Source organism: Elephas maximus, chromosome 16, assembly GCF_024166365.1.
Source record: "Elephas maximus indicus isolate mEleMax1 chromosome 16, mEleMax1 primary haplotype, whole genome shotgun sequence".
Taxonomy (NCBI): Eukaryota; Metazoa; Chordata; class Mammalia; order Proboscidea; family Elephantidae; genus Elephas; species Elephas maximus.
The window spans coordinates 55,257,900-55,284,310 of record NC_064834.1 but is presented as its reverse complement, the minus strand read 5'-3'; the positions used below and the strand labels follow the sequence as shown (position 1 = coordinate 55,284,310).

At 48.6% G+C, this 26,411-nt stretch overlaps 1 protein-coding gene across 4 annotated transcripts in view; it reads left to right on the top strand.

Moving 5' to 3' along the window:
- Nucleotides 1–6,630: 6,630 nt before the first annotated feature.
- SH3PXD2A (SH3 and PX domains 2A) overlaps nt 6,631–26,411 on the top strand; it is a 246,197-nt gene continuing 226,416 nt past the window's right edge. For all 4 annotated transcript variants that reach the window (XM_049855963.1, XM_049855962.1, XM_049855966.1 and 1 more), the window contains exon 1: nt 6,631–6,712. In XM_049855963.1, the coding sequence (XP_049711920.1) occupies nt 6,641–6,712 (72 nt within the window). In that variant the 5' untranslated portion in view covers nt 6,631–6,640. The remainder of the gene's footprint in view (nt 6,713–26,411) is intronic.

Sequence of the window (26,411 nt, the reverse complement as noted above, 5' to 3'; positions counted from 1 at the left end):
ATTCAGTATTCTTCATCAGCACCATAATTCAAAAGCATCAGTTCTCCAGTCTTCCATATTCATTGTCCAGCTTTCGCATGCATATGAGGCAACTGAAAATACCATGGCTTGGGTCAGGTGTACCTTGGTCCTCAAAGTGATATTTTTGCTTTTTAATGCCTTTAAAACATTTCTGAATACAGAACTGAAAGAAAAAAAAAAAAAGGAGTCAAACCAAAAACAGACTCTTACTTTCAGTTATTTGTGGTTTCAAACAATTTAAAGAAACTGCCTTTGAATTTCCCAAGAAATTTTTTTTCCTGTTCTTTTTGTCCTCCAGTGGCCAGCACAGGATTTACCCACTTCTGGAAAGTCCAGGGGATTTTGAAAAAAGAAAATCTGTGGTGCTTTAGGGTTAAAATGGAAATATACAGACTGATCTTTGATGCCAACATGATGCTGGTAGCCCCCTGCCAGGCAGGAGTACACTTCAAGGTAGGTTCAGCAGGTGAGTCTGAGGGTATGAAACCATCCACACTCTCATTCCTGGAAGGTTGTAAAACACAGTGTGCTTGTCTGGGGACCCGATGTCTGGTCAGGGTTAGGGATGTTGCCTGGAGGTATAAAATTATATTTTCCCCTCTGTGAATCTAGTTGTATCCTGGAGGTCTTTGGCTACACAGGCTACCAGGTTTCCCTCTGATATTCCAGGGGCATGGTCATTTGCTAAGGTGGAATTTCAAAGGATTGTATAAGAAAAGTCTGTTGGACAAGGACCTTCAACAGAGACAAGGCTAAGCTGGGAGGCCGTGACTCTCAATAGCACCGTGTGAAGAAGCACGTTGAGATTCCATTGATGAACTTATTGTGTTGGGAGTCAGAAGCTGCTTCTACCACCTGGTGGTTTGGCAAATGAGTGTGGGGCTGTTACTGTGGGCAGAATTAGCAAACAGACGGGCTAAGTAGACAGGTCAGTTCTGGGCCTCTATCCCAATTCCATTCCCCAGCTACCAAGAAGAGAAGAAGCCTGGCCAGCAATTTATATGGTCGCTATGAGTCGGAATCGACTCGACAGCACTGGGTAGAAAGAAGGGGAAGTCAACCTCACTGTCTATTCCAAATGCATATTCAGAAGGGACCATCCTCGAGACACTCCTGAAAGTTCCTTAGTAAGTACTGATTTTTGAGAGAGAGAGAAAAGAAAAGAAGAAAGGAGGAGGGGAAAGGGGAGGAGAGTCACATGACCCCTGAGCTGGCTATAATCATAAAATGGCAAGTCATTGCTACCATGCCCTCCTGCTTGTCCCTGCCAGAGGTCAACCAGGGTCTGGAAGGAATACGACCCCAGCCTGCTGTTGGAGTTGAAGTTGCTAAAAACACTTTGGCCAGGAGGGGGCCCCAAATTTCACTCAGTTTGCATACCTCTGGGTGATAGTCTGGTTAGACCTCATTTTACATAATATTTATCTATCATCCTAAAGCATAGAAGGAACCAGAAAGATCACCAGAGAGTCAGGGATGGGAAGTAAATTCAAGGTCACAAGGCTGGGTTATGGTCAACCCAGGACTAGAACCCATGTTGGGTAAGTCCTGCTGTGGGACTCTGTCTCCAACCCATCTTCTCTTTCTTCTTAGGCACCACTTACCAGCATCTACAAATGTCTGTTGAGATATTTAAATAGACAATCATTTATGGAGTGCATGGCACATATAAAGCCCTGTGTGGGGTGGGGTGTGTGTGGCAGGTGGCAGGTGGCAGAATGGCAGAAGTCGTGGGTGGCACAGGTGCGGTGTGGTGAGGGTGGGGAGGGACAGAATGGTGTCAGAGTCTAAGTTCACTGTCCTCGAGGCCCTCACTTAAAGACTGGTTTAGAAGGCATGATGGAAGCAGAGGAAAGTTAAGTAACAATAAAGTAAGTAAGAGTTCAGCGCAGTGGAGGCTGAGCTGTCATAGCTGTCATGACGTTACTAATCATGTCATAAAGCATGATAGTAATCAAATGAGTGCTTAGCAGTTGCCATAGAATTCCTGAGGAGGAAGTGCGAATTATACCGTGCCTTTTTTTGACTAGACTTAACTTCCTCCAGTGTGTTCCCTCATGTAGGGTTGTCAAGAAGGCCCTTCATGGGAGAGAAGGTGGGCTCTGCAGGCTGCCTTGAGGAGCTGATGGGATTTGCATGTGCTCAGAGGACTGTGGAGAAACACACTGCCCTGCCCTTGAGGAGCATCCAGCCTCCTTGGAAAGTCCAGGCAGCTAGTGAAGCTCGTGTGGATGGAGAATTGGAACTGAGAGACTCAGAGCTCAGGCGGAGAGCAAAGTCTGGGTGTGCAGGTGTTGGTTAACGCACTAAAAGTGTGCTCTTTGAGTAAACTCTTCTAGCTTGTGAACGGGCACATAAGCCCGGGGGAGAAGGTCTGCTGGTCTGGGACTAAGTAGCTGTATAACACGGCGTAACTAGCTACATTTCTCTGGGCCTCAATTTCCCCTCTGTAAAATTAGAGGAATAAATAACCTCTCTTGTCTCTTCCAGCTGATTTGAAGCAGTCTGCAATTATATTTTGAAAAATAAATTATGGGTCCTCTTGCCTTATTTATCTTTTTATTTATTTATTTGTATTTTTACAGTTTTCTTTTGTCATTTGAACTTATACATTGTACTTTGAGCTTGAAAACGGATTAGAGTCAACTCTGTTTCAGAAGGAGGTGGTAAAATAGGGGTCTACCTAATCCTCTCCTGTGTCGTTATGAACTCCTTTAGGGCAGATGTTTTCAACTCAGGCCAACCAAAACACCTACTATGTGCCGGGCATAGTGGGAGTATACTGCTCAATGAGACACAGTTCCTGTCTCCAAGGATCCTTCAGCCAGTCTCAGTCAGTTTGATGTGTGCTAGGCACAGTGAGGCACGTGCTAAATAAATGTCTGTGGGACAGAAGGGAATTCCTAAGCACCATGGGAAGGAAACCTGCATGAGACTGAAATGGACCCAGGGAAGAAGATAGAGTCAGTACCACGTTATACTCAGAGTCTCTTGGACATATGGCCCCAGTAGAGAAAAATAACTTCTGTTCAACTAATACCTAGAGATCTTGGCACTATGTGGGGCACTCAGGTACTCCCTAAAACTGAGGTAATCTGGGGGTAGGGGAGGAAGCTGGGAGTACTCAAGTTGTGCTTAACAATAGTGGATTTAAGCTATGCCAGTTGTCTGGGGTTTCTTAGGTAGGACAAAGGCCAAAACACACACATTGTGCTACCAGGACAGTGGGGAGCATGGAGCCCTCTTGCCTACAGATTTCTTCTGCTCAAGTTCATGTTCAGTGTGGATCCCGGTCCAGAAAGTGGAGCGTGAGTGGGAAACCTCTGATATCCACCTTAGATGAGCCAATTGCTCTGACTCACAACGGGACCCAAGGTAGGCTATCTGCCTCCTCTTCTTTCCCTCCAACAGCTAACCACCAGCTCCCCTTGCTAAGGCTTTCTCAAGCTTAATTAGTGCTTCCAGAACTTTTGAGATTCACAAATGGATAGCAGCTGATTGCCATTATGAATCATTTTATGAATCATCTATGAACCTATAGGCTACCTCGAAGCATCATGAGATGTCTTGGAGATGGGTCCAAGATAGGTCAGAGCACTCCCTGGTTCCCATAGCCCAGGCCTTCCTTTGCAGAGGGGAGCACATGCTGAGAGCCTGTCCTGGGTCCTCCCACTTTGTGCCAAGAAAGGCCTTGCTCAGGGGGGCAGTGCCTTGTCTCTACCCCTTCTGATCCCTTAGCCCCACTGCCAGGTCACTTTCTCCCATGCACTGGTTTTCCATCCTCTTCCCAGATAGAGAAGTCCTGTGCCTAGTGCTCAAGCCGCCTCACAATCTGGACCCTCTACCCATCCAACTACATTTCATCCTTATGTGTCTGACCCCCTCTCCTGATCTTTCCTCGGGTGGACACTGTCATCCTGGTCCTCTGTCCATCACCAACTTGTTCATGTGTCAGGTCATACATGGGACTTCTTGTCACTCCGCCTTTTCTTCTCCTCCTGACCATACATTCTTTCCTTCACTCAGCAAATTCTTTTAGTGGGACTACAGAATATAAGATACTGTGCTTGGCTATTCGAGGAGTGCAAAGAAGTATAACACACAGCTGTCCCTGTGCACTGTGTGCTTTCAGAGGAAATGATGTGTATTACAGACAGGTGTCAGAGCAGCTCAGGATAAGTGCTGCTGGACTAGAGGAGACCAGGGGAGGCAGAGGTGCTCCAAACTTTGCAGATCCTCCAGGGCACAGCACAGGGACAGCCTTCTCCTTGAAGCCCTCCTTGATTCCTCCAAGCCTCTATTTCTGGAGTCCTAATGCTTTTTTTTTTTTTTTTTTTTAATGCATACGCTGGTGGTGTAGTGGTTAAGTGCTATGGCTGCTAACCAAAATGTCAGTAGTTTGAATCCACCAGGTGGCCCTTGGAAACCCTATGGGGGCAGTTCTACTCTGTCCTATAGGGTCACTATGAGTCGGAATCGACTTAACGGCAATGGGTTTGGTTTGGTTTTGGGAATGCATGTTTCATTACATTCAGTTTTATTGATGTCCCTGTTTCCCAACTGGATTGTCTGCGCCTTAAGGGAAGAGACAAACATCTGTCAACTGGATTCAGTTTTCAGTTAATTGAATGTTTTCTCCTCTGTAATGCCTTGTAAATAAGCACAGAATAGTAGGTGCTCAACCAATTCTTAAAATTCTACTATTTCTGTGTCCATTTACAAGAGCTTCTTAAAATTCTAGACGGCACTGGGTTTTTTTTTTTTTAATGTCAACAAGCATGCATGCTAATTATGAAATACAAAGATTTAACAAATGTATCCCCAGGAGTAAGTACTGCTAAGAGTTTAGAGTGTTTGCAGGAAGGCATCTTAAAAGATCATCTAGATCAGCACCCACATCTTACAAATGAGACCATTAGGGTGACTGTAATACTCCCTGTGGCATTAACTCAAGTGATTGGCAGAGGTCAGATTTTTAGAGAGTTTGCTAGAGGAATAGTGGGGTTCAAAAAAAAATTTTTTTTTTTTTTCTGTACCAAGCAAACGAGTGAATAAAGTCTTAGATTGGTGCCTGAATTCTGACAGGGCAGTGAAGAAAATATTAATACATTTAGGTCAGAAGACTATTCTCCATTTCAGATATTTCACATTGGTCCACATTCACAAAGCTTTATTGTGACTGTGAAACCATTGAATTAGTTGTGAAAACACTACCCCTTTAAATATTTAAAAGTAGAATGGAAAAAAAAATGTTGAAATAGATGAGGGGAAAAGCTAAATTGAATTAAATAGTAACTATGCTCCAAGTCCAGGGAGCTCGAACAAATGGCTTTGAAAGTTGGATTTCAAGACCAGAGGGAAGGGGTGGTTAGAAAGCCAAGGGCTGGAGCAGGGGACAAGCTGGCCCCCAACCCCGTGGATTTTCCTACCATTGTAGGCTCCTTTCCTCCTCACCCTGGGAGGGTCCCTGGGGAGTCCTGGGCTTAAAGCAGTGGTGTTATGCAGTCTTGTAACCTCACTGGCAAATGATGTCACAGGTTAGTTACACACAGGCCCAGATCGAGGGACGACTCAGGCAACGGATCGATCACATTCCCGAGGAGAATTCACCCTTTGTGACCCTCAAGCGTAGGTGTTTTCTCAAGAGAGGCTCTGCCTTGAAGGATTTAACGCTGGCCCTCACCCCATTCCCATCTCCTCCTCAGGAGCCTGGGCCGTAACAGCAAGGTCATAAACCACTTTTCATTAAAGAGATCAGGGCGATAGGGGTAGGAGGGGGGGCAAATGGGCGGGGGGGGGCGCAAAAAGGCACATATCTTCTCCAAGATGGAAAAACTGGAGACGCCGGGAGCCGGGATGGGGGCGCTCTGGGTTGACCTTCCCCCCAACCTTCTTCCCTTCGAAGCCACCCAGGGTTTCGTGTGGCAGAGAACTAGCCCAGTGCTTCCTCCGCGCCAGGCCGCAGGCTGCGCTCTTGGCTCGGATGGGGGCGCGCCGGCCCGCCCCTGCCTCTGGGTCGGGCTGCAGCCCCCTCCCCGTGCCCGAGCCCCTCCCCCGGTCCCGGAGCCCCTCCCTGCGCGCTTCCCCTCTCCCCTCCCTTCCCTCCCCTCCCGGCCCCGGCCCTGCCTCCGCCTCCTGCGCCCTCAGCCTCCGCCAGCGCCGAGCCCCCTGGAGCCCGAGCGCGGCCCAGAGGCGCCGCCGGCCCCTCCCCGCGCGCTGACAGCGGGCTTGGGCCCCCACCCCTTCCCCCGCCGGCGGGACACACCCCCACCCCCTCCTCGGCTCCGCCAGTTCCCGCCGGACCCACGGGGCGGCGGAGAGCGCGGGCGGCCAAGCGGGCGAGCCGGGGAGCGGGCGGCGAGGCGGCGCGGGCGGCAAGGGGCGCGCGGCAGGCCCACTGGGAGCCCCCCGGAGCGCAGCGAGCTCGCGTGCCCTCCAGGACCGCCCCCCCCCCCCGGGGCCGTACCTGCGAGCGCTGGGATCCCGGGCAGCGGCGCGGCGCGGCGCGCCGGGCCGGGGTGGCGGGTGGCCCCGGGGACTTGGGAAACGGAGTAGCTGGAGCCTGGACGGGATGAGAAGGTGACGCCGCCGGGGGGCGCCACTCGCTTTGTGGGGGAAGATGCTCGCCTACTGCGTGCAAGATGCCACGGTGGTGGACGTGGAGAAGCGGAGGAACCCCTCCAAGCACTACGTGAGTTGTGCCCCCACCTCACCCCTGCGGAAGGCTGGGACCTTCAGGAAAGGCCCCGCCGAGTGGCCTCTCGCTCATGCTAAGTACTCGAGCTAAGTGCCCATAGGGCAGCCGCGTCTGTGGATTTTCTTCGCAGGGCTGTGATCTCCAGGGAAGCCTTTTCTGTCCTTCCTCCACTCCCCCTGTTTTCTTTTTTTGGCATTGGAATTGGCAAGTGGCTGCCCTTGTCTGTTACACCGGTGAAGTCATCTGTCCCCCTGAGCTTTGATGAATGAGGACCCTCCCTCCCCCCAACCGGGGGCGCATTCGTCAGAATCTGCCTGAGAACCTCCTTTGGGAAAAGCATCTTCCTCGGCCCTCCCTGGGGCTCGGGTCACTCGGGCTCACGCAGACCGAGATGCTTTTAGAGGCTGGCTCTGGCGAAGCCTCACTCTGCCTCCCACGTTTGCTCCGGTCTCTGCCTTCCTAGGCTCTGTCTGGGGGCAAAAGGAAGTCACTGCACCCCCTACCCCACCTCCACCCTCAGCACTGAGCTTTGATTTCCTCCGCAAAGTCATTGTGTCCGTCGGCGTGAGGAGAACTGTGGCTTTTCCTTTTATCCTTCCTCTGGACGTGACCCTTAACCGGGTTCATTTCCTCTTAGGTGATGCTCCATCTCCAGACAGGAGGGGGCAAATGTTTGCTGTGGTCTCTGAGGAATGGTCGCCGGCCCTCCCGCTGCCTTTCCAAAACTTAATGAGAAGGGGCTAATGTGGACTGGGCCAAGCTCCGGGGTCTGTGACACGTCCCCCTTTCATCTCAGCCGGTCCTGTCTTCCCATCCTTAGAACCTTAGGAAGTAAACACCGTGTCCTTGACGCCTGGGGTCGCCTGTCTGAGCATCTTTGCTCTCTTACTTGAGAAAGAAGCAACAGACACACAGCCGGGTATCAGTCAAAGCACAGAGGGCTTTGGAACAGCAGGGCTGCATCTTATTTGCAAATTAGGCATTTAAAGAGGGAATTTACAACGCTCAAAGCATTAATTTTAACAATTAAAACAGGCTGTTGGCTGCTGCCTTAGATTGCACATTGATCTCTGAAGTGCCTTTTATTCTCTGTTGGAAGGGGAAGGGTTTGTACTAATCTCAGCCTGAGGCTACTCTTTCTACCTTTATCACCAATACCCCTGAAACTTGGGTTTCTTTACAGTTGAGCCAGTGAGGCTGGGTTTAGATTGAGGAGGAGGTAAACCTGGAGGCTGGTCCCACCACCAGTCAGAGAGCTAGGTTCTCAGAGGGTTATGTTCCCCGGCTTGGTCAGGCAGTTCTTCTTTTTGTATTACCTGGTTGGGCAAGCGTCTCCCACTGCCATTCAGGAAAGCTTCTTTTGGAGGGCTTGGGTAACCAGGTGGCCCTGCTCTGGGGACAGATGTCCGTTTCTGCATTGTCGGGCTGATCGAGTCAGTCTTCCTAATCTCTTTTATCAGATGTTGCAGGCTAAGTTTCTCTCTTCTAGTCCTTGGTTAAGGTTGGCCCTACTTTTAACAGATGGCACTCTCTGCACTGAGACCCAGACACCTGCATTTCTGGCTGTGAATTTCAGGTGAAACATCAAATTTGAGCTCTGACCAATGGTGTCTAAGATTACTGATGCAGGACAGGCTGGCAGCAAGCCAGGAGCATTGCCAAGGTGCCCAGGAACTCACTGTAGGCAGTATCGAGAGGTAGTGAAGAGATGGGGTGCTGGAGTTAGCTGGTCTTGTTCAAAGCTCCTCTGCCACTTGGAAGCTCCGTGAGCTTGGGCAAGTTGTTTAACTTTCCTGGGCCTCTGTTTCCTCATGTTTAAAGCGAGGATTATAATACCTACTTCACAGGGCTGTCAGGAGAATTAAATGGGAATATCTCTATGCATCACATAGCCCAGTTCCTGGCACATAGTAAACACTCATTAAATAGTAACTTATTGTTTCTAATTGTGACTAAGTAAATACTTTTCAAAAGCAGCTATTGATGGTCTGGCAAAAAGGAAGAAAGATTTTGGCTTTTAAGATTGATAATAACTTGTTTTATGTGAAAAATACAAAGGAAGATCTATCCAGTTCCCTTAAAATGTTCATTTCCTCCCTTTTTATGGACACAGAGCTTCCTGGGACATCTCCACTTCCCATGTAGGAATCAATGACATTATGTTTGGGCAGGGAGTGATGTCACTGAACAATTGGGGCCATCCAGAGCTCTGAACTATGGCTCTGGAAAACAATTAAGGGAGAAAGTGTTATAAGCAGTCGAATCCTGGAGCTTGCGGGGACCCAAAGACTCTCTGACTCAACCCTCTCATTTTCAGATGAGAAAACTGAGAACCAAATTGGGTAAAGTCTTGCAACACAGTCAGTCATAGGTCTGACTGGCCTTTTCCCCAGGGTGTGAGTTTTGCTCATCAAATGTACCCTAAGACTGGCAGGGCTTGACTAGGAAGACAAGTATCTGGTGGTATCAAGGTATACACTGGGGTCATTAATGTATAACATAAGGAGAGGGTGCTAAATAATAGTGTTCAGCAATGCCGACAGAGGCAGGAGGAGCAGGTTGGGGGAGACTGTGGTCTCTGAGGCTAAGGCTCACCTCCTCTCCTGGCGCTTTCACAGTGGACACCACACACCAGAAGACCAAGTGTTCTGGGTAAGGCACTCTGCTCTGGTTAGCTGGCAGAACATGCTGGACCCAAGTCACATATGTTCTGGAAGTCCTCTACACTTGAGAATCATGCCTCCTTCCTGCCTCTCCTCCACTGATGGCAAGTTCCGAGTCTGTGGTTTGGTAAATTGCAGGGCAGAGAGGCTCTATGGGATGTGCGTGTTAGCCGGAGCAAGCTGATGGGAGGCCTACGGCCCAAGCAGGAGGGCCTCTGCTGGCTCCAGAACTCTGGGAACACACTGCAAAGGTTCTTTCAGGACATTAGGTAAAGGGTATGCTTGTCCCCAGGATGATAAGGAGCTGCCTAGTCACCAAGGGTCTGCACTCTTGGTCTGTTTACGAAAAGACAGGCAAGTGACCTCCATCGTTTGGATGGTACCGTCAGCCCTTGGTTTCCTTCCTCTTTGCCAAGCCCATGCTTAGAGTGGGGGTGAGGGGACAGCTGCCGGTTAGGTCAGGCTCCCGGGGCTCCTCTCCTAGCTTTTATGAGTTGCCCCTGGAGAAACCTTAGGTAAAGTGGCTTTGGCCTCAGACCACTTGTCTTTAAAACAGTGCTGAATGCAAACTATAGATTACTTCGTTGGAAAGTTTTCCTATGGGACATAAGTTCAGGTCTCCATAATTCTTTGCCCACATATGCAAGTGTATGTCAGGTCATATGGTGGTAAGGATAAGTTCGTTTATCTAAAACAAGAAATTACTTCTGTTTGGATTTGGAAGGCGTTGTGCTTTCACAGTTGCTTCCTTTCCTAATTGTTTATTTCAGACAAATACCAGTCATGAATGTTCTGATCCTCCGCAGGACCCTTTAGGGAATACGAAGAATAGCCAATGGTAGCAGTTAACCGTTTCGGTGGCAGGGATGGTGCCGAATGCTTAACATGCGTTATTTCACATCATTCCTACAGTCCTACAGGGTAGGGTCTGTGATTCCTTTATACAGATTGGCTAACCTAGGCTTGGGGAGGGGTAAACCAGCTTGTGCAGGGTCTCTCAGTTAGTATAAGGCAGAGCTGGGATACGAACTCAGGTCAGCTTACCTTCAAAGGAAGATGTGAACCTAAGATGGGGCCCTTCTCAAATGGCGTCTGGCTGTGGAGGCCAGGCTCCGGCTGTACGACAGTGAGAGAGCAGTGCAGGGTGGTATTTGAGGACTGCTTCATTGTCTGGGACATTCACTAAGTGCCACATGGGTGAGTTTGTAATGGACAATGGAAAGAGGTCATTGTGGGGCAGGAGGAAAGGAGCAAATCCAGGGTGCTATCTGGGCCAGTGACACTTGGGGTAATAAATTAAGGGTTGACTATGTGGAGATAATACATTCTCCCGTATGTTTAGATCATGACACTTTGGTCTTGGCCCTGGGACTCAGAGCTACTTTTTTAGGAACTTGCCCCCAGACTCATTCATTTCTCTGCCCTTCGTTTTTTTCTCTGAACCCTTAGATCCAGCCCCCAAAGGAGCTAGGAGGCGTGACTATAGTATGAAACGGATCTTCTTCAGGGCCAGTTCCATTATGGAATGAGTGGAATTGGTAGATCAGGGTTCACATCCTGCCTCTGGCACTTCCTAGCTATGTGACCTTGGGCCAGTCATTCTGAGACTCAGTTTCGTCACCTGTAACTTCATAGGGCTTTTGGGAAGTTGACCTGAGATAGTTTGGGTAAAGCATCTACCCAGTATCTGCCCTCCCCCTCCCATCATGGGCACTCAACATATACAGTTTCAGTCTTGTGTTCTAGATCACCAAGACACTGAAGTACATTTAGGACCTGATAGGTGAAGCTGAAAGAAAAGGGAAGACTGAGGCAAAAAAGGAAGGCCCAGCTGTTCATAGTCTAATGGGAAACTGGGCCACACGCCCCATGGAAAACACCCAACTGCAAGAGAAACAGATAAACAAGGAGCAGCTGTTCAGACCTGGAGGGGTTCCTGGAGTTGAGCATTGGGATCTAGTGATGGCCTTTTGGAAGAGGTAAGTTGGGAAGGAGAAGGAAAGAACATGGGTTGGGAGAGAAGAGTAGGAAGAGTGCTCCAGGTAAGGGCAAGGTCAGATAGGATCCTAGTCATAAGGGCTGGGCCACACAAGTCAACACTCTCACCTGCATGCATTCTCTCTCTCTCTCACACACACACACACACACACACACACACACACACGCGCGCGCGCTCAACCAGGAACAGTTTCTTCTCCTTGTCTGGGGAGGGAAGTGATCTAGGGATGATTCACAGGCTTGACAAGGCTTGTGGAACAACCAACCACATCCTTCAAGCCTGTTGGAACAGGGAGCTCAACCAGCCATTTATCATGGCCCTGTTTTGAGCTGACTGAGGGTTTTTCGGGGGGCAAATCAGGGTTGGAATCACCGTGTGTGGTGGCAGGCAGAGGGGAGGGGGAGGGAAGGGAAAAATAAACCTATTTGATGTCATAGGAGACTGGTTCCAGCTCCAGAAATGTAAGCGCCAGCTGCTGCGTTTTCCAGAGAGATGTTCCGGGGCCAGCATGAGTTAATGGACAGTGGAGGCTGTGAATTAGAGGGAGTGTGTTAGGACTCCTGACTTTGGGTTTGAACAGCAGTTCCCTGGAAATTGCCTTCTAATTTCCTCAGTCTGAGTCACTGACCATAACATTTCTTGGCCAGAAAAAAATCTAACAGGCAACGCTGTTCTCTTTTGCCTCTTAATTAAACAAAATAAAACAAATAATGAAGTTATATAGTAATCACACTCCTTTGAGTTCTGAGAATCCAGGAAAGGAATCATGGCTCAGGACAGAGACCCAGGGAACAGGAAGGACAAGGGGCGTGTGTGGGAAATGAGGTGGAGATGCTGGCTTTGGAAATAGATTCTGAGCGAGGGCCAGAGGTGCTCTCTGCCATGGCAATTGCCAAAAATAATGGAAGCACCCAAAGCGGATGGCTAGCTTTTCACAGGATGGATTCCCAGAGCTGTATGTTATTTCCCACCTGGGTTAGTCAGTCACAGGAAGACAGGTGGATAGAGAGGACAGAGGCCTGGAAGTGAGGGTGGGACGGTGGCTGGTCAAGCCACAGGAAGGCCCCTCTCATGCCCCTGGGTAACCTCCAGGAGAGTGGTCACATCAACAACAGGGATTGAGCCCCTACTCTGTGCAGGGTGCCAGCCAGAGTCCAGTGAGGATGTCAGTATCCACAGTGAAGAGAGAAGGGGAAGAACTAACATGAGTGCCTACTATGTGCCAGGCAGTGCAGAAGGTAGCTTATAGAAAACCAAGCCAAAAACCCTTTGCTGTTGAGTCGATTTCAACTCATAATGACCCTGTAGGACAGAGTAGAGCTTCCCTATAGGGTTTCCAGGTGAACTGCCACATCTTTCTCCCACGAAGTGACTGGTGCGTTTGAATTGCCGAACTTCCTTTTAGTTAGCAGCTGAGCACTTAGCCACTGTGCCATCAGAGCTTATAGAGGGGCTTTACTTGAGCTTTGTAACAACTACGTGAGGTAGGTAGGCATTTTTATCTCCATTTTACAGATGTGGAAATTGAGGCTCTGAGAGTTCATGTGATTCTCACTCAGACTGATTCAGTAGCAGGGCTGATACTCTCATCCTGGCTCTGATACCTGTGCTGGTGAGCATGCCACTTTCTTTCCACATTAGAGTTACGGAGGCGAGAGAGGGGCGTGAGCCAGGGCAACCCCTCCTGAGAGCATGAGAGGTGTGTCGGGCAAGGCTGTGTTGTCAGAAAGCACATGTGTTGGTGATTCCCTGGGCCAGAATCCTTTCCACCATTTACTAGCCATGGGACCCAGTACGAGTTCACTTACCTCTCTGAGCCTCAGTTTCCTCATCTGTAAAAAACAAACAAATGAAAAAATGTAGGGAAACAGGAGCAAGCTGTTGTGGTAAAGATTAAATAAGTTAAAAAAGGGAAAGAGCTTAGAACAATTCCTGGCATGTATTGAGTGCTACCTAAGTGCTGGCTATAATGATGATTAAGTCCTAAAGCTATGAGTCCGAATAGATTCGAAGGCAATGGGTTTAAAGCTGTTCAGAGGAGGGAGAACCCTCCATGAACTGGAATTTCAAGGTAAAACTGGCTGGAGAAGGTAGGCTTCATGATGGGTCTTGAGGCTTGAGTAAGATTTGAATGGGAAGGGGGTTGGGAGAGGAAAATGGCATTCCATGCAAGGGAAAAGCAAAGGTGCTAGAGGGGGGAATATGTAGGGAAAATGCGGGCAAAACCCAAGGTCAATGTAGTGGAGAAGGATGAAGAGGAGGAAAGTTGAGGCCAGCTTCTGAGAACCTTGAATGCCAGATGAGGGAGTTCAGAGTTTACTGTGTAGCCATCTCAGAACCTTCCTTTCCTGTCAAGAAATGGGGAGCAGAAGGGGAGGCTGATTGTCACCACTGGTCCTTTGATGGGCTGGCTCTAGGGTTGTTCTTACAGCCAAGGCTGGAACAGAGCTAGGTGAGGACTGGGAACTTTTTACTTGTTCTGCTTTGGGGCTCTTTAGTTGGCTGGCTGGAACCCAGCTGCTCTGTTCACATCTCTTACTCTGAGGGGTCAGGCTGCCTCCTAAAAGTTGATCGTATCCTAGAGGTCTTGGGGAGGGAGGGTTGAGGGGGAGGAGAAGGGAGGACAGTGGAGAGTGAGGTGTTGGCTGCTTCTGGCCTCCACCAGTGGAGGACTCTGGCAGGCAGGGCCTTAGGCAGCTGTATTCCATGGGGTGAGGTAATTCCCACCCACAGTCCCTGTCACTGCCACTGAGGCACTGTTGTGGTAGGAGAGTAAGTGCCTGTCCTTGTAGGATCTGGGGCCTAATGCTAAAAACCAAAGCATTCATGCTAATTTTGACTTTTACTTCAAAATCTAGCTGACATTTTAGTTTTAAACAAACTACCTCTTCATTTATCTCCCACCACACCCCCGGACATTCCAGTAAACCTGATTTGTTGTTGCTGTTAGCTTGGCGACCTTCTGTATAACAGAAGGAAATGTTGCCCAGAAGGAAATGTTGCCCAGTCCTGCGGCATCTTTATGATCGTTGATATGTTTGAGCCTATTGTTTCAGCTATTGTGTCAATCCATCTCATGGATGGTTCCCCTCCTTTCTGCTGACCCTCTATTTTACCAAACATGATGTCTGTCTTAGTTATCTAGTGCTGCTGTAACAGAAATACCACAAATGGTTGGCTTTCAAAAACAAATTTATTTTCTGGTAGTTCAGGACTAGAAGTCTGAATTCAGGGCACATGATCTGGGAGAAGGTCCTTGTCTTTCTTCAGCTTCTGTTCCTCAAGATTCCTGTGGTGTGGTATCTGTCTTTCCCCATCTGTGCTTCCTTGTTTCTGTGCCTCACCTCCTTTTATAGCTCAAAAGTGATTGGTTTAAGATACAACCTACACTGATATGGCCTCATTAAGATAGCAAAGAAAACCCTGTTCCCACATGGGATTACATCCACAGGTATAGCTTTAGGATTTACAACATTTATTTTGGGGGGTCAGAATTCAGTCCATAACAACGTCCTTTCTAGCATTTGGCCTTTCCTGATGTGTCCAAAGCAAGTGAGCCAAAGTCTTGCCATCCTCCCTTCTAAGGAGCATTCTGGTTATATTTCTTCTAAGACTGATCCTGTGCGTCAGGGTTGTATTCTTTCACCACACCTATTCAATCTGTATGCTGAGCAAATAATATGAGAACCTAGACTATATGAAGAAGAACAGGGCATCAGGATTGGAGGAAGACTCATTAACAACCTGTGTTATGCAGATGACACAGCCTTGCTTGCTGAAAGTGAAGAGGACTTGAAGCACTTACTCTAATGAAGATCAAAGACCACAGCCTTCAGTATGGATTGCACCTCAACATAAAGAAAACAAAAATCCTTACAACTGGACCAACGAGCAACATCATGATAAATGGAGAAAAGATTGAAGTTGTGAAGGATTTCATTTTACTTGGATCCACAATCAACAGCTATGGAAGCAGCAGTCAAGAAATCAAAAGACTCATTGCATTGGGTAAATCTGCTACAAAGGACCTCTTTGAAGTGTTGAAGAGCAAAGATGTCATCCTGAAGACTAAGGTGCGCCTGACCCAAGCCATGGTATTTTCAGTTGCATCATATGCATGTGAAAGCTGGACAATGAATAAGGAAGACCGAAGAAGAATTGATGTCTTTGAATTGTGGTGTTGGTGAAGATTATTGACTATACCATGGACTGCCGAAAGAATGAACAAATCTGTCTTAGAAGAAGTACAGCCAGAACGCTCCTTAGAGGCAAGGATGGAGAGACTGCGTCTTACATACTTTGGACATGTTGTCAGGAGGGATCAGTCCCTGGAGAAGGACATCATGCTTGGCCGAGTACAGGGTCAGCGGAAAAGAGGAAGACCCTCAACGAGGTGGATTGACACAGTGGCTGCAACAATGAGCTCAAGCATAACAACGATTGTAAGGATGGCTCAGGACAGGGCAGTGTTTCGTTCTGTTGTGCATAGGGTCGCTATGAGTTGGAACCGACTCGACGGCACCTAACAACAAGACTGATCCTTTAGGGAAAATATAATCATAAAAACAACAGCTAACACTTCTGAATGCTTTCTGCATGATAGGAGTTTTACATGGATATTCTTAAAACACCCCCTTGGAGCCTGTAGTTACTGCTGTAACCACATTTTACAGATGAGGACACTGAGGCTCAGAGATTTTAAATGAATTACTGAACACCACACAGCCGATCAGCTGTCTGTGGAGGAGCCCACACTGACCCAGGCCTGCTGGCTCCAAGGCCTACCCTGCCTGCTCAGAGACCCAGCAGCCCCTGATAACACCTGTTTGTGTTATACCTGGGGAGACTGAGCCTCTAAGAGATTCATCCTGAAGCCTGGGTGGGTGGCTTCTCAAGCCCCGAATCCTTCCACATGTCTGTCTCCTTCCACATGTCACCTTCCCCTTCTCAATCCCCTTGTGCTTATCTAGAAAATGGGGCCGTTGCTCCCCTTTTGGCTTGCCTTGCAGACACAACATGAAGCTCAGGGGGGAGACAGGCATGAAAACTGCTTTGGAAAGCACTAAGTCCAGAGAGGAGTCGCTGGGTGATACAACAGTTAACGTTCTTGGCTGCTAACCAAAAGGTTCAAAGTACAAGTCTACCCAGAGGTGCCTGGAAGGGCAGGCCTGGTGATACACTTTTGAAAAACCAGCCACCGAAAACCCTAGGGAGCACAGTTCCAGGCTAACACACGGGGTCACTCTGGGTCAGAGCTGACCCTATGGCAACTGGCTAAGTCCAGAGAAGACAGCTGTGTGAGGGGCTCCATGACTCCTCAGTTTGGTTTCTTAATCATTTGGGCCCCTGACGCTCAGGGAATTTTTTTTTTTTAATTAATTTTTATTAAGCTTCAAGTGAACATTTACCATTCCAATCAGTCTGTCACATGTAGGTTTCCATACATCTTACTCCCTTCTCCCACTTGCTCTCCCCCTATTGAGTCAGCCCTTTCAGTCTCTCGTTTCGTGCCAATTCTGCCATCTTCCCTCTCTCTCTATCCTCCCATCCCCCCTCCAGTCAAGAGTTGCCAACACACTCTCCAGTGTCCACCTGATTTAATTGGCTCACTCTTCATCAGCATCTCTTCCCCCCCACTGACGAGTCCTTTTCATGCCTGATGAGTTGTCTTCGGGGATGGTTCCTGTCCTGTGCCATCAGAAGGTCTGGGGAGCATTGTCTCTGGGATTCCTCTAGTCACAGTCATACCATTAAGTATGGTCTTTTTATGAGAATTTGGGGTCTGTATCCCATTGGCCTCCTGCTCCCTCAGGAGTTGTCTGTTGTGCTCCCTGACAGGGCAGACATCGATTGTGGCCGGGCACCAACTAGTTCTTCTGGTCTCAGGATGATGTAGGTCTCTGGTTCATGTGGCCCTTTCTGTCTCTTGGGTTCTTAGTTGTCGTGTGACCTTGGTGTTCTTCCTTTGCCTTTGCTCCAGGTGGGTTGAGACCAATCGCTCAGGGGATTTTTAAATAAGGTCTACTGCCCTGCTACCTGCCCTGAGGCTGGCCACCTTAGGCCCTCGGTATAGATGTCCCTCCAGAGAACCACCTCTAGGAACTGCACTTTGCTTCTTTCCAAACCAACCATTTTTGTGAACGAGAAGAGACAGAGCAATTCCAGCCCCATCTTACCTGAACAGAGGAAGTGACATTCAGGCCGCTGAGCTAGCAAAGGGGAAACAGCTGTGCATTCTGCCCCTCTGCTCAGCTGCTTTTTCTGGCCCTTTGCTGTCATTTCCTTTTGGCTGGTGAGGAAGCCACCCTCCCCGAGCCTGGGTGGAGGCACCGTGGGGTGGGGATGGGGGCAGGATCACTTCCTCTGTGTATCAATGCAGAGTAAATTATGCAGGTCTCCAGGGCCACCTAATCTGTCTCTGGGATCCCTGGAGTGTGAACTTCAGACCTGAGGAAATCGATGACTCTTATCAGATCCAAAGGCAGGAAGTGAGGGGTGGAGCTGCTGCCCAATGCTGATAGTGAACTTGCAGGGTGTACCAGGTAGAGTAAGGTATTGAATGGGTGTGGGCTGGTTTGCACTTTTGCCATCACTGCATGGTCACTGGTAGAGAACCCTTTGCTGTTTCCTTTTGTTAGGCATATTCTCACTTGGTAATAGTTACAGGCACCTTGTCCCTACCATCATTGCAGCTATTGAATTTCTCTTTTTTTGCCAGGCATTTCATTTATAATCTCTAATCCTCACACACCCCTGAAGGTATGCATTTATTTTTATTTTTTATTCATTTTTACCATTTTTTGAAGACATACATTTTAAGCCCCATTTCACACATATGGAGACTGAGGTTCAGGAAGTTTAGGTCGCATTGTTAGTGAATCACAAGCCCAGGTCTATTTCACCATCCGACTCCCGGCCTGTACCTGGTTTCATTCTGTCGCTGTGCCTTAAACACTGGGTCTCTCTCGGGGGTAGCAAGGGCTTCTGCAGGCCCAACATGGTGTCATCCTGGGGAATGGTGTTCCTTGTTACGAAATTCTTTCTGCCTGCTTTTGCATAACCGAGGGTTCTGAGCATGAAGGGATTGTCCCTGTCATTCGAAGTGGCTGCTTTGTAAACTCTTTCATGGTAGGCCTGATTCCGACCCAGCTTTATTCCGTTTCCTGATGGCTCAGGCCCAAAGGGCTATTTTAAGGGACTCGCCTGTGTGGGAGAATTTTTCCCCGTAACAACAGAGGAGGAGGCCTGGCAGGCTTGGCATGGTGCTGGCAGTGGGGCCCTGAGAGAGTGAAACACTTTCATGAATTCTGCCTCCTGGGCTGGAATTTATTAACTGAGTCCTCGGCACAGTGTCTTGCACCTGGAAGGGACTCTGTCATTTGTGACAGGGGCGGTAGTGGCTGCTCAAGGATTTCTGCTGGTCATGCCTCCATGGCTTGCTGAACTGATCCATCTTCTACAGAGTTAAGGTCTGTAAAAGAACCATGGCTGAACTTTGATTTCAAACCCACTGCCATCAAGTTGATTCTGACTCATAGTGACCCTATAGGACAAGGTAGAATTGTCCCATAGGGTTTCCAAGACTGTAAATTTTTACCATAGCAGACTGCCACCTCTTTCTCCTGCAGAGTGGCTGGTGGGTTTGAACTGCTGACCTTTAAGTTAGCAGCTGAATGCTTAACCACTGTGCCATGAGGGCTCTGAATCCCCACATAGTTACCCCCAAAAGTAAGACATTATCGTCATCTCTGTTTTGTAGATGAGGACACCGAGGCTCAGAGTGGTCCAAATCGTGCCCACCGTTACTAGGCAGTTGTATGGGTTTCCTACGGTGGCCATAAAAAAATACAGTAAAACCTACAAAAGCTGGAACCTGTGTAAGGCAGAAACCTATCAGAGAAAGAAAACTGAAATGTTTTCCACTAATAGAGAGTGATTGAAAAGTGGTAAGACTGCACCCTGTCAAGGGCAGAAAACTTGTGAGACCTGGGAAAAAAAAGGCAGTCCCGTTGAGTTCTGCTATAGCAACTCATAGCGACCCTATAGGGCAGAGTAGAACTGCTCCATAGGGCTTCCAAGGAGTGGCTGGTGGATTCAAACTGCCAACCTTTGGGTTAGTGGCTGAACTCTTAACCACTACACTGCCAGGTTGCTATGAGTCGGAATTAACTCGACAGCAGTGGGTTTGGCTTGGTTTTGGGGTCAAGTTCTGGCTCTCAAGTTCCAGCTCTCACAGGTTTCACTGTACCACAAATTCGGCAGCTTATAAGAACAGAAATTTATTTTCTCATTTCTGGAGGCTAGAAGTTCATGTCAGGGTATCAGCTGTGTTGACTCCTTCTGAGGGTTCTGAGAGAGAAACTGCTCTATGACTTTCTCCTAGCTCCAGGAGTTCTTTGGCTTGCAGCTACAGCGTCACACGTCATCCTTTCTTTGTCTCCCTGTCTCTATGTGTCTTCTCCTTTTTTATAAGGACACCAGTCAGGTAGGAGTATAACCCACTCTACTCCAGCATGAAGGAGCCCTAGTGGCCCAATGGTTAAGCACTCAGCTGTTAACTGAAAGGTTGGCAGTTTGAACCTACCCAGTGACTCCACAGGAGAAAGACCCAGTGATCTGTTTCCATAAAGATTACAGCCTAGAAAACCCAAGGAGCTGTTCTACACTGTTGCATGGGGTTGCTATGAGTCAAAAATCAACTTGACAGCACCTAACAATAGCAACAACTCCAGCATGATCTTATGTTAATCTAACCAATAGCATCTTCAAAACCTTATTTCCAAATAAGGTAGTATTCCCAGGTACAGGGGTTAGGATTTCAACATATCTTTTTGAGGGACACAATTCAATGCATAACAGTAGTGCATGATGGAGTTGGGGGTTTGAACCCAGATCTCTGCAGCAACAAAGCCTGTGATCTTTCCACTGTGCTCCCTGGAGATTTGATAGATTGCCCAGCCCAGGAAGGTCTGGTAGCTGGTTGAGAGTTCCCTATTTTTCTGTCCCCAGCTAGAAGCATCCACGTGTCAAGACTAGCTACACACAACCTTTCTTTACTCTCTCTGCACCCCATCAGACCCTAGTCTCTGGGGCAGTTTTTCTTCCTCTGCTCCATGCAGGGCCTTGGCCCTGATTAGTGGCTCTGGTAGGGTTGGGATACTGAGAGTGCTGCCCTGGGCTCTTAAGAAAGGGAGTGGGCCAAAAGGGTGTATAGTGCAGTAGGCATTCCCATAGAAGTCTGAGGATCCCTTGCTTTGCCTGACAGCTTCTGAGAGGCTGAGGGTCAAGGGAGCTTGTCATGTGAGTCCCCAGATAAAACTTAAGGATTAAACCATATATCATGTACCCACGAAGCCCTGGTGACGCAGTGGTTAAGAGCTATGGCTGCTAATCAAAAGGTTGGCAGTTCAAATCCGCCAGTCACTCCTTGGAAGCCCTATGGGACAGTTCTCTCATTGGAAGCCCTATGGGACAGTTGTACTCTGTCCTATAGAGTTGTATGAGTCAGAATCAACTCCAGGGCAACTAGCCTTCCCCTCCAGCCCCCTCCATTAACATGTGATGCGCTTGGAGCTGGTGGTTGGGATAAGATAACAAACCTCTCACTATGGAGAATGGACCTGTGGCAAGGTCTGGCTTCAATTTCGAGATTCAGATTTTTATTCCCCTTGAACACTCGTCCAGGGCCACTTTTAAGGGCTAGCCCTTCAGAGACTCTGGCTGCTGGGGGCTCTGTGTCCTCCTTGGATGGTGGACAGAACAGCGCTGTGGTTGGGAGCAGCGGGGAGCTTAGTTGCCTGGCATTTTCAGCCTGCTGCTTGCTCAGGCAAAACCAGGCTCAGGCAACTAAAGTAAGTTCCATTGAGGGACTCAGGTACCAGCAAGTGGACACTGAGGGCACGAGAATGTGGGCAAGGCACCAACAGCCTCTGCTACACAGGCTCTGGCTGTGAAGCTTGGTATGAACTGCAGCTCTGCCTCTTACTAGCTTGTTTGATTTGGTCAAGTTTCTTTACCTCCTTGGGCCTCAGTTTCCTAATCTGTAAAATAAGAATATTAATACTACCTAGCCCATGGAATTGTCACTCTACACAGTGCTTGGCACATGGTAGATGTTCAGTAAATGGTAGCTAGTTGTTATTACCATGATCATCCTTCATGATTTTGCTAAGTTTCTGCCACCTCCCAGAAGCTTCCCTGACTTTTCACTTTAGAATGATGCCTCCTTTTTCTGAATTTTTATTATGTTTACTGTCCCTACTGCTCATTTAACACTTAGCAAGCCTGTGTTTTGGGTGCCTGATTGATGGAAAAGCCTCTAGAGTGATGGACCTTGACCTGATACTTATTCATATTCATTCATTCATCCAATCAATATTTGAAGGTTTCCCAGCACTGGGAACACAGCAGGCAGATAAAAACCCCTGACCTTTTGGAGCTCCCATTCTGGTAGTCAAAAAGAAGCAATAAACAAAATAGGTAAACTGTATAGTGTGTTAGATTTTTTCAATTTTAGAGTTTATAGAGGGTAGCCAGGGACAGCCCCACTGTATAGGTGGCTTTTGTAAGACCTGAGGGAGGCCAGAGAATGAGGCATGTGGATGTTTGGCAGGACAGTGATTGAGGGAGAGGAATGGCAAGTGCTAAGGCCCTGAGGTAGAATCATACTTTCAGGGAAGAGCAAGGAGTCAGTGATGGGGGAGAACAGTAGGCAATGGGGTCAGTCAGGGAAAAGGGGCTCCAGTGCAGCACTGAAGACTGAAAAGGGCTAAAATACAACCTGAGAAGTTGTTTGGGGGCTATCTTCCCTTAAGATGGGACCTTCTGGAAAGAGGGACACAGGCCCACCATCAGCCATGTCATGGATAGGAATTCCAGGGCCCCAGAGGCAGTGCACACGTTAGAAAGTCTCACTGACCGCACATTAGCTTTGTACCTACTTTGTGCCAGGCACTTTGATGAAAGCAGCTCCTCCGGCTGGGAGGCCAGAGGGGGCGAGCTCCTGCAAAGGCAGCAACCACTGAGTCCTTTCATCCTTAATGCCCCCTCCCCTTGGTATCACAGGGTCTTGATCACAATAGGTCCCCAATCAGTGTGATAAATCTCTGGATGAAGGCTTCCTTCCCCGAAAGAGTTCCTGCCACCCAACTCCTGTTTTTTTGATTACCACAGCTTCTGACTTAAAATTGTTAAATTGGTTGTTTGGAACTGGAAATACTTGTTGCTATAGATATTAATTACAAATTGTGTTGAGATTCTCAGGGCACTCTACCAAAACCTTTTTCATCCATGGGATTAAAAAAAAATCGTGTTGCCGTTGATTCCGACTCATAGCGACCCTATAAGACAGAGTAGAACTGCCCCATAGGAGCAGCTGGTGGATTCGAACTGCCAACCTTTTGGTTGGTAGCCGTAGCTCTTAACCACTGCACCACCAGGGTTCCCATCCATGGAGTAGATGGAATTATAGTACCAAGAACTAGACATCTCTAGTTCACCTCTGTTATGCCTGAAGAGACTCATGGGCTAGTCTGGAAACCTAAAATCTATCCAGGGAAACTATCTTCCAGTGTTCACAGCAAGAGGGAAACTCCAAGGCTAAATAATAATAAAAAACCCACTGCTGTCGAGTCGATGCTGACTCACAGCGACCCTATAGGACAGGGTAGAACTGCCCCGTAGAGTTTCCGAGGAGCGCCTGGCGGATTCAAACTGCAGACCTTTTGGTTAGCAGCTGTAGCATTTAACCACTATGCCACCAGGGTTTCCTAAATAATAATAGCAGTAACTAACACTTAAATGACACTAATGAGGTGCCAACCACTGTTCTAAGCACTTTACTTACAACAACCCTGCAAGAAAAGCACTATCATGTTCCTTACTTTACTGATAATGGAAACCCTGGTGGCATAGTGGTTAAGTGCTACAGCTGCTAACCAAAGGGTCAGCAGTTCAAATCCGCCAGCCCCTCCTTGGAAACTCTATGGGGCAGTTCTACTCTGTCCTATAGGGTTGCTATGAGTCAGAATCAACTTGACAGCACTGGGTTTGATTTTTGGTTTTTTACTGATAAAAGAAATAGGCACAGAGAGGTTGATTTACCAAAGGCCCAAGCAAGAAAGAGGTAGAGCTGGGCTTCAGAGCCAGGCAGTGGAGCTCCTAGGCTCTTAGGGAAACTTCTTGCTCCCTGGCCTTCAGGGAAGCCGTGTCACAGCCCAGGTTGGCAGACTTATAGACCTTACCTGCCAGACACTTATTAGTTGTTGGCAAGATTGGGGTTAACAAGTGTCAGTCAGTGACCAAAAGCCACGGGTGGCAAGCGGGGGAGCAAGCATGAGCAGTCCCTCTCTCTTCCCCAGACAGGAAAAACCATTTGTTCCAGGAACCTGACCCTGCAGGGGGTGGGCTTGCTGTATGTGGTTGTCTTCCTGGACCATTTACAAGTCCGGCACTTGGGGCTGGTGGGGAGGGGGATGGGGTGTTTATTGGTGGAAGCCAGATTAGGGTGTCTGGCAAGATGCTTTTGTCAACCATTCAACTCTCACTAAAGCCCAACAGGTGGCCCGGGCTGTTGCTTTACTGGGAGGGGGTGGCCTCCCTAGCCTGTGCTGTTCAGTTTATTGTTGGAATGAGATGGGTTCTAACCAGTCCTTCCCTCTTCCCTGGCCCCAAAATAAATAGCAGCTGTTGTCAGCTCCGCTGTCTCTGCCAGCTGCTCATCTGTCAACAGCCCCCGGCTCTTGCTGGGCCTTACCCTTTTTGGATTTGATGGCACGGGTGTTGGAGGCCCTTTGGCATTGCCCTGTGGAGCCTGCCTTGCTGGCCAGCTGGTGTGCCCTGGCTTGCCCTCTTTCCTGAGCGACTTCAGCCTGTTGGCCACCCTCTGGCACTGTCCCCTCTGCCCTTCAGTGAGGCAGGTCCACATAGTGGTCCCAAATTTGGGGTGCTAATGGCAGACTGTGTGCCCCCGGGCAGGCAGCTTAACTCTGAGCCTCAGTTTCCTTATCTGTAAAATCAACTAAGGGTGCCTACGTCACAGGGTGTCATTAGAATTAAGACAAGTGATGTAGAGGCAGCTAGAGTGGGTAGTTAAAGCTGGACTGCCTGAGTTTGAACCCCAACTTTGCCATTCAGGAGCCCTGGGGCCTTGGGAGAGGTACTCATGCTCTCTGTACCCCAGTTTTCTCATCTGTAAAGAGGGAATAATAAAAGCATCCCCCACGGTGGCGGTGAGGATTAAGAGGGTTAATAGTATAAAGGACTAGTATGAAGCAGCAGCGTCAGGCATGGAGTAAGAGCTCAGTGAATGTGACAAAACGTGCTCCCCTTGCCGGATAAGGAAGAACCAACCTGATTTCAAACATCCCGCAGAAGTCATTTGTACATGCGCATTTGAGAACTGACAGAGTTATCCTCCTCCTAACCTGACTTTTGGATCTGTGTTGCTGAGCTAATTTGCTTGGCTTTGTTTCCAGCCAGCCATCAGAACCTCCACTTAGGGGGTGGGGCTGGGGGTGGAACTGGTTATAAAACAGGACAGAGGCATGAAAAGGAGATCTGGGATTTCTATCCCACTTGGCAGTGGTTCTGCTGATGTCACGTAAGAAATCAAAAGAAGACGTTCTGGCCAAGGACCACGTCAGCTGGTGGGCAGATCGCCCCCAGGGGGTCTGTGGGTTATCTGTCTAGGCACAAGTGAGCAGGGATGTTCTACAGGATTTCCACCGCCTCCCAGAGCGCCAACAGCTGCGGGCTGAGTTGCTTTGGCTTTTCCTGGCTCCGAACTCTGGGAACTCTTGTTATCTTTGGTTTTCCTTGCCTTTACTCTCCGTTTTGGAAAGATTACTCCTTAGAGCATCCACACTGAAAAGTCCTCATTCTTCCAAAGAGAAAAAAAAGGCATTTGGCCTTAAAAGTATTGCCCACAGTGCCAGGTGCTGCCAGGGGCGCACCAACCCACCAGTAGAGACCCTCACTCAGGAGTGAGCATTTGCACTCCCCATCCCGTCCCCCCAGCCTGGCCCTTTAAGAGGAGTGGCTGAGCATGTTGTCTTGTCTCCTCAGCCTTTGTCAATTCTTGTCCAAGGAGAGAGGGCAATGATAGGTCTAGTCCCAACACTGGGGGTGCTGCCTTCTGATGGAGGTAGGGGGAGAGGAATCTGGCATAGTAGTTTAAAGCAGAGGCTCCAGAACTGGATTGCCTAAGGTCAAATTTCAACTCCACCATTTATTGCTGTGTGGCCTTGAGCAAGGCAGTTGAGCTTTCTGTGCTTCAGTTTCCTCTTCTGTAAAATGGGGGATAATGATAGTACCTTCCTCATAGGATTGTAGGGAGTTAAAGTAACGAATAGAAAAGCACTTTAACAGTGCCTAGTGCAGAGTTATCACTATATAAGTGTTCCTGCTTTTATCTGAGCTGATACAGCAGGTGGAGTTGGCTTCCCATCAGGCCCAGAGCCTCTGGGGCCTGTCAGATATATATTTAGATCTCTTCATATAAGGCCACATGGTGTTTGTGACAGCAGCATCTCCGTTGAGCTTATGGAATGTTCTAGAGGAAGGGGGAAACAAAGATTCAGAACAACAGATGGAATCCCAACTCTACCATGACCCAGCTAAGTACCTTTGAGGGAGTCGCTTAACTGCTCTCAGCTCAGTTTCTTCAGCTAACAATGCCCAGGCCTTGCAGGGCTGTTCTGAGAACCAGAGAGGGTGTAAGGCATCCAGTAGTCAGTTCTCTTCGTGGTGGCCATTTAAACAGCCACAGGCTAGGGGAAGGGGGTCAGGAGGATGGTCAGTGGGCCTCCAGCCTGACTTTTCTGGCTGGTAGCCTGAGTTGAACTTTTTCCTACATCTCTCCTCTGTGAGCAGCCTCTGGGTGTTGATGGTGGCAGGGCTGCAGGTGCAGACAGTGGCAACAGGGTCCCAGTTTGCTGAACTCCTCACATGCATATCTCACTGTCTCCTCCCAGGGACCCTGCTAGGAAGTGCTATAGGCATCCCGCTTGTTTCACGGACAAGGAGAGGCTGG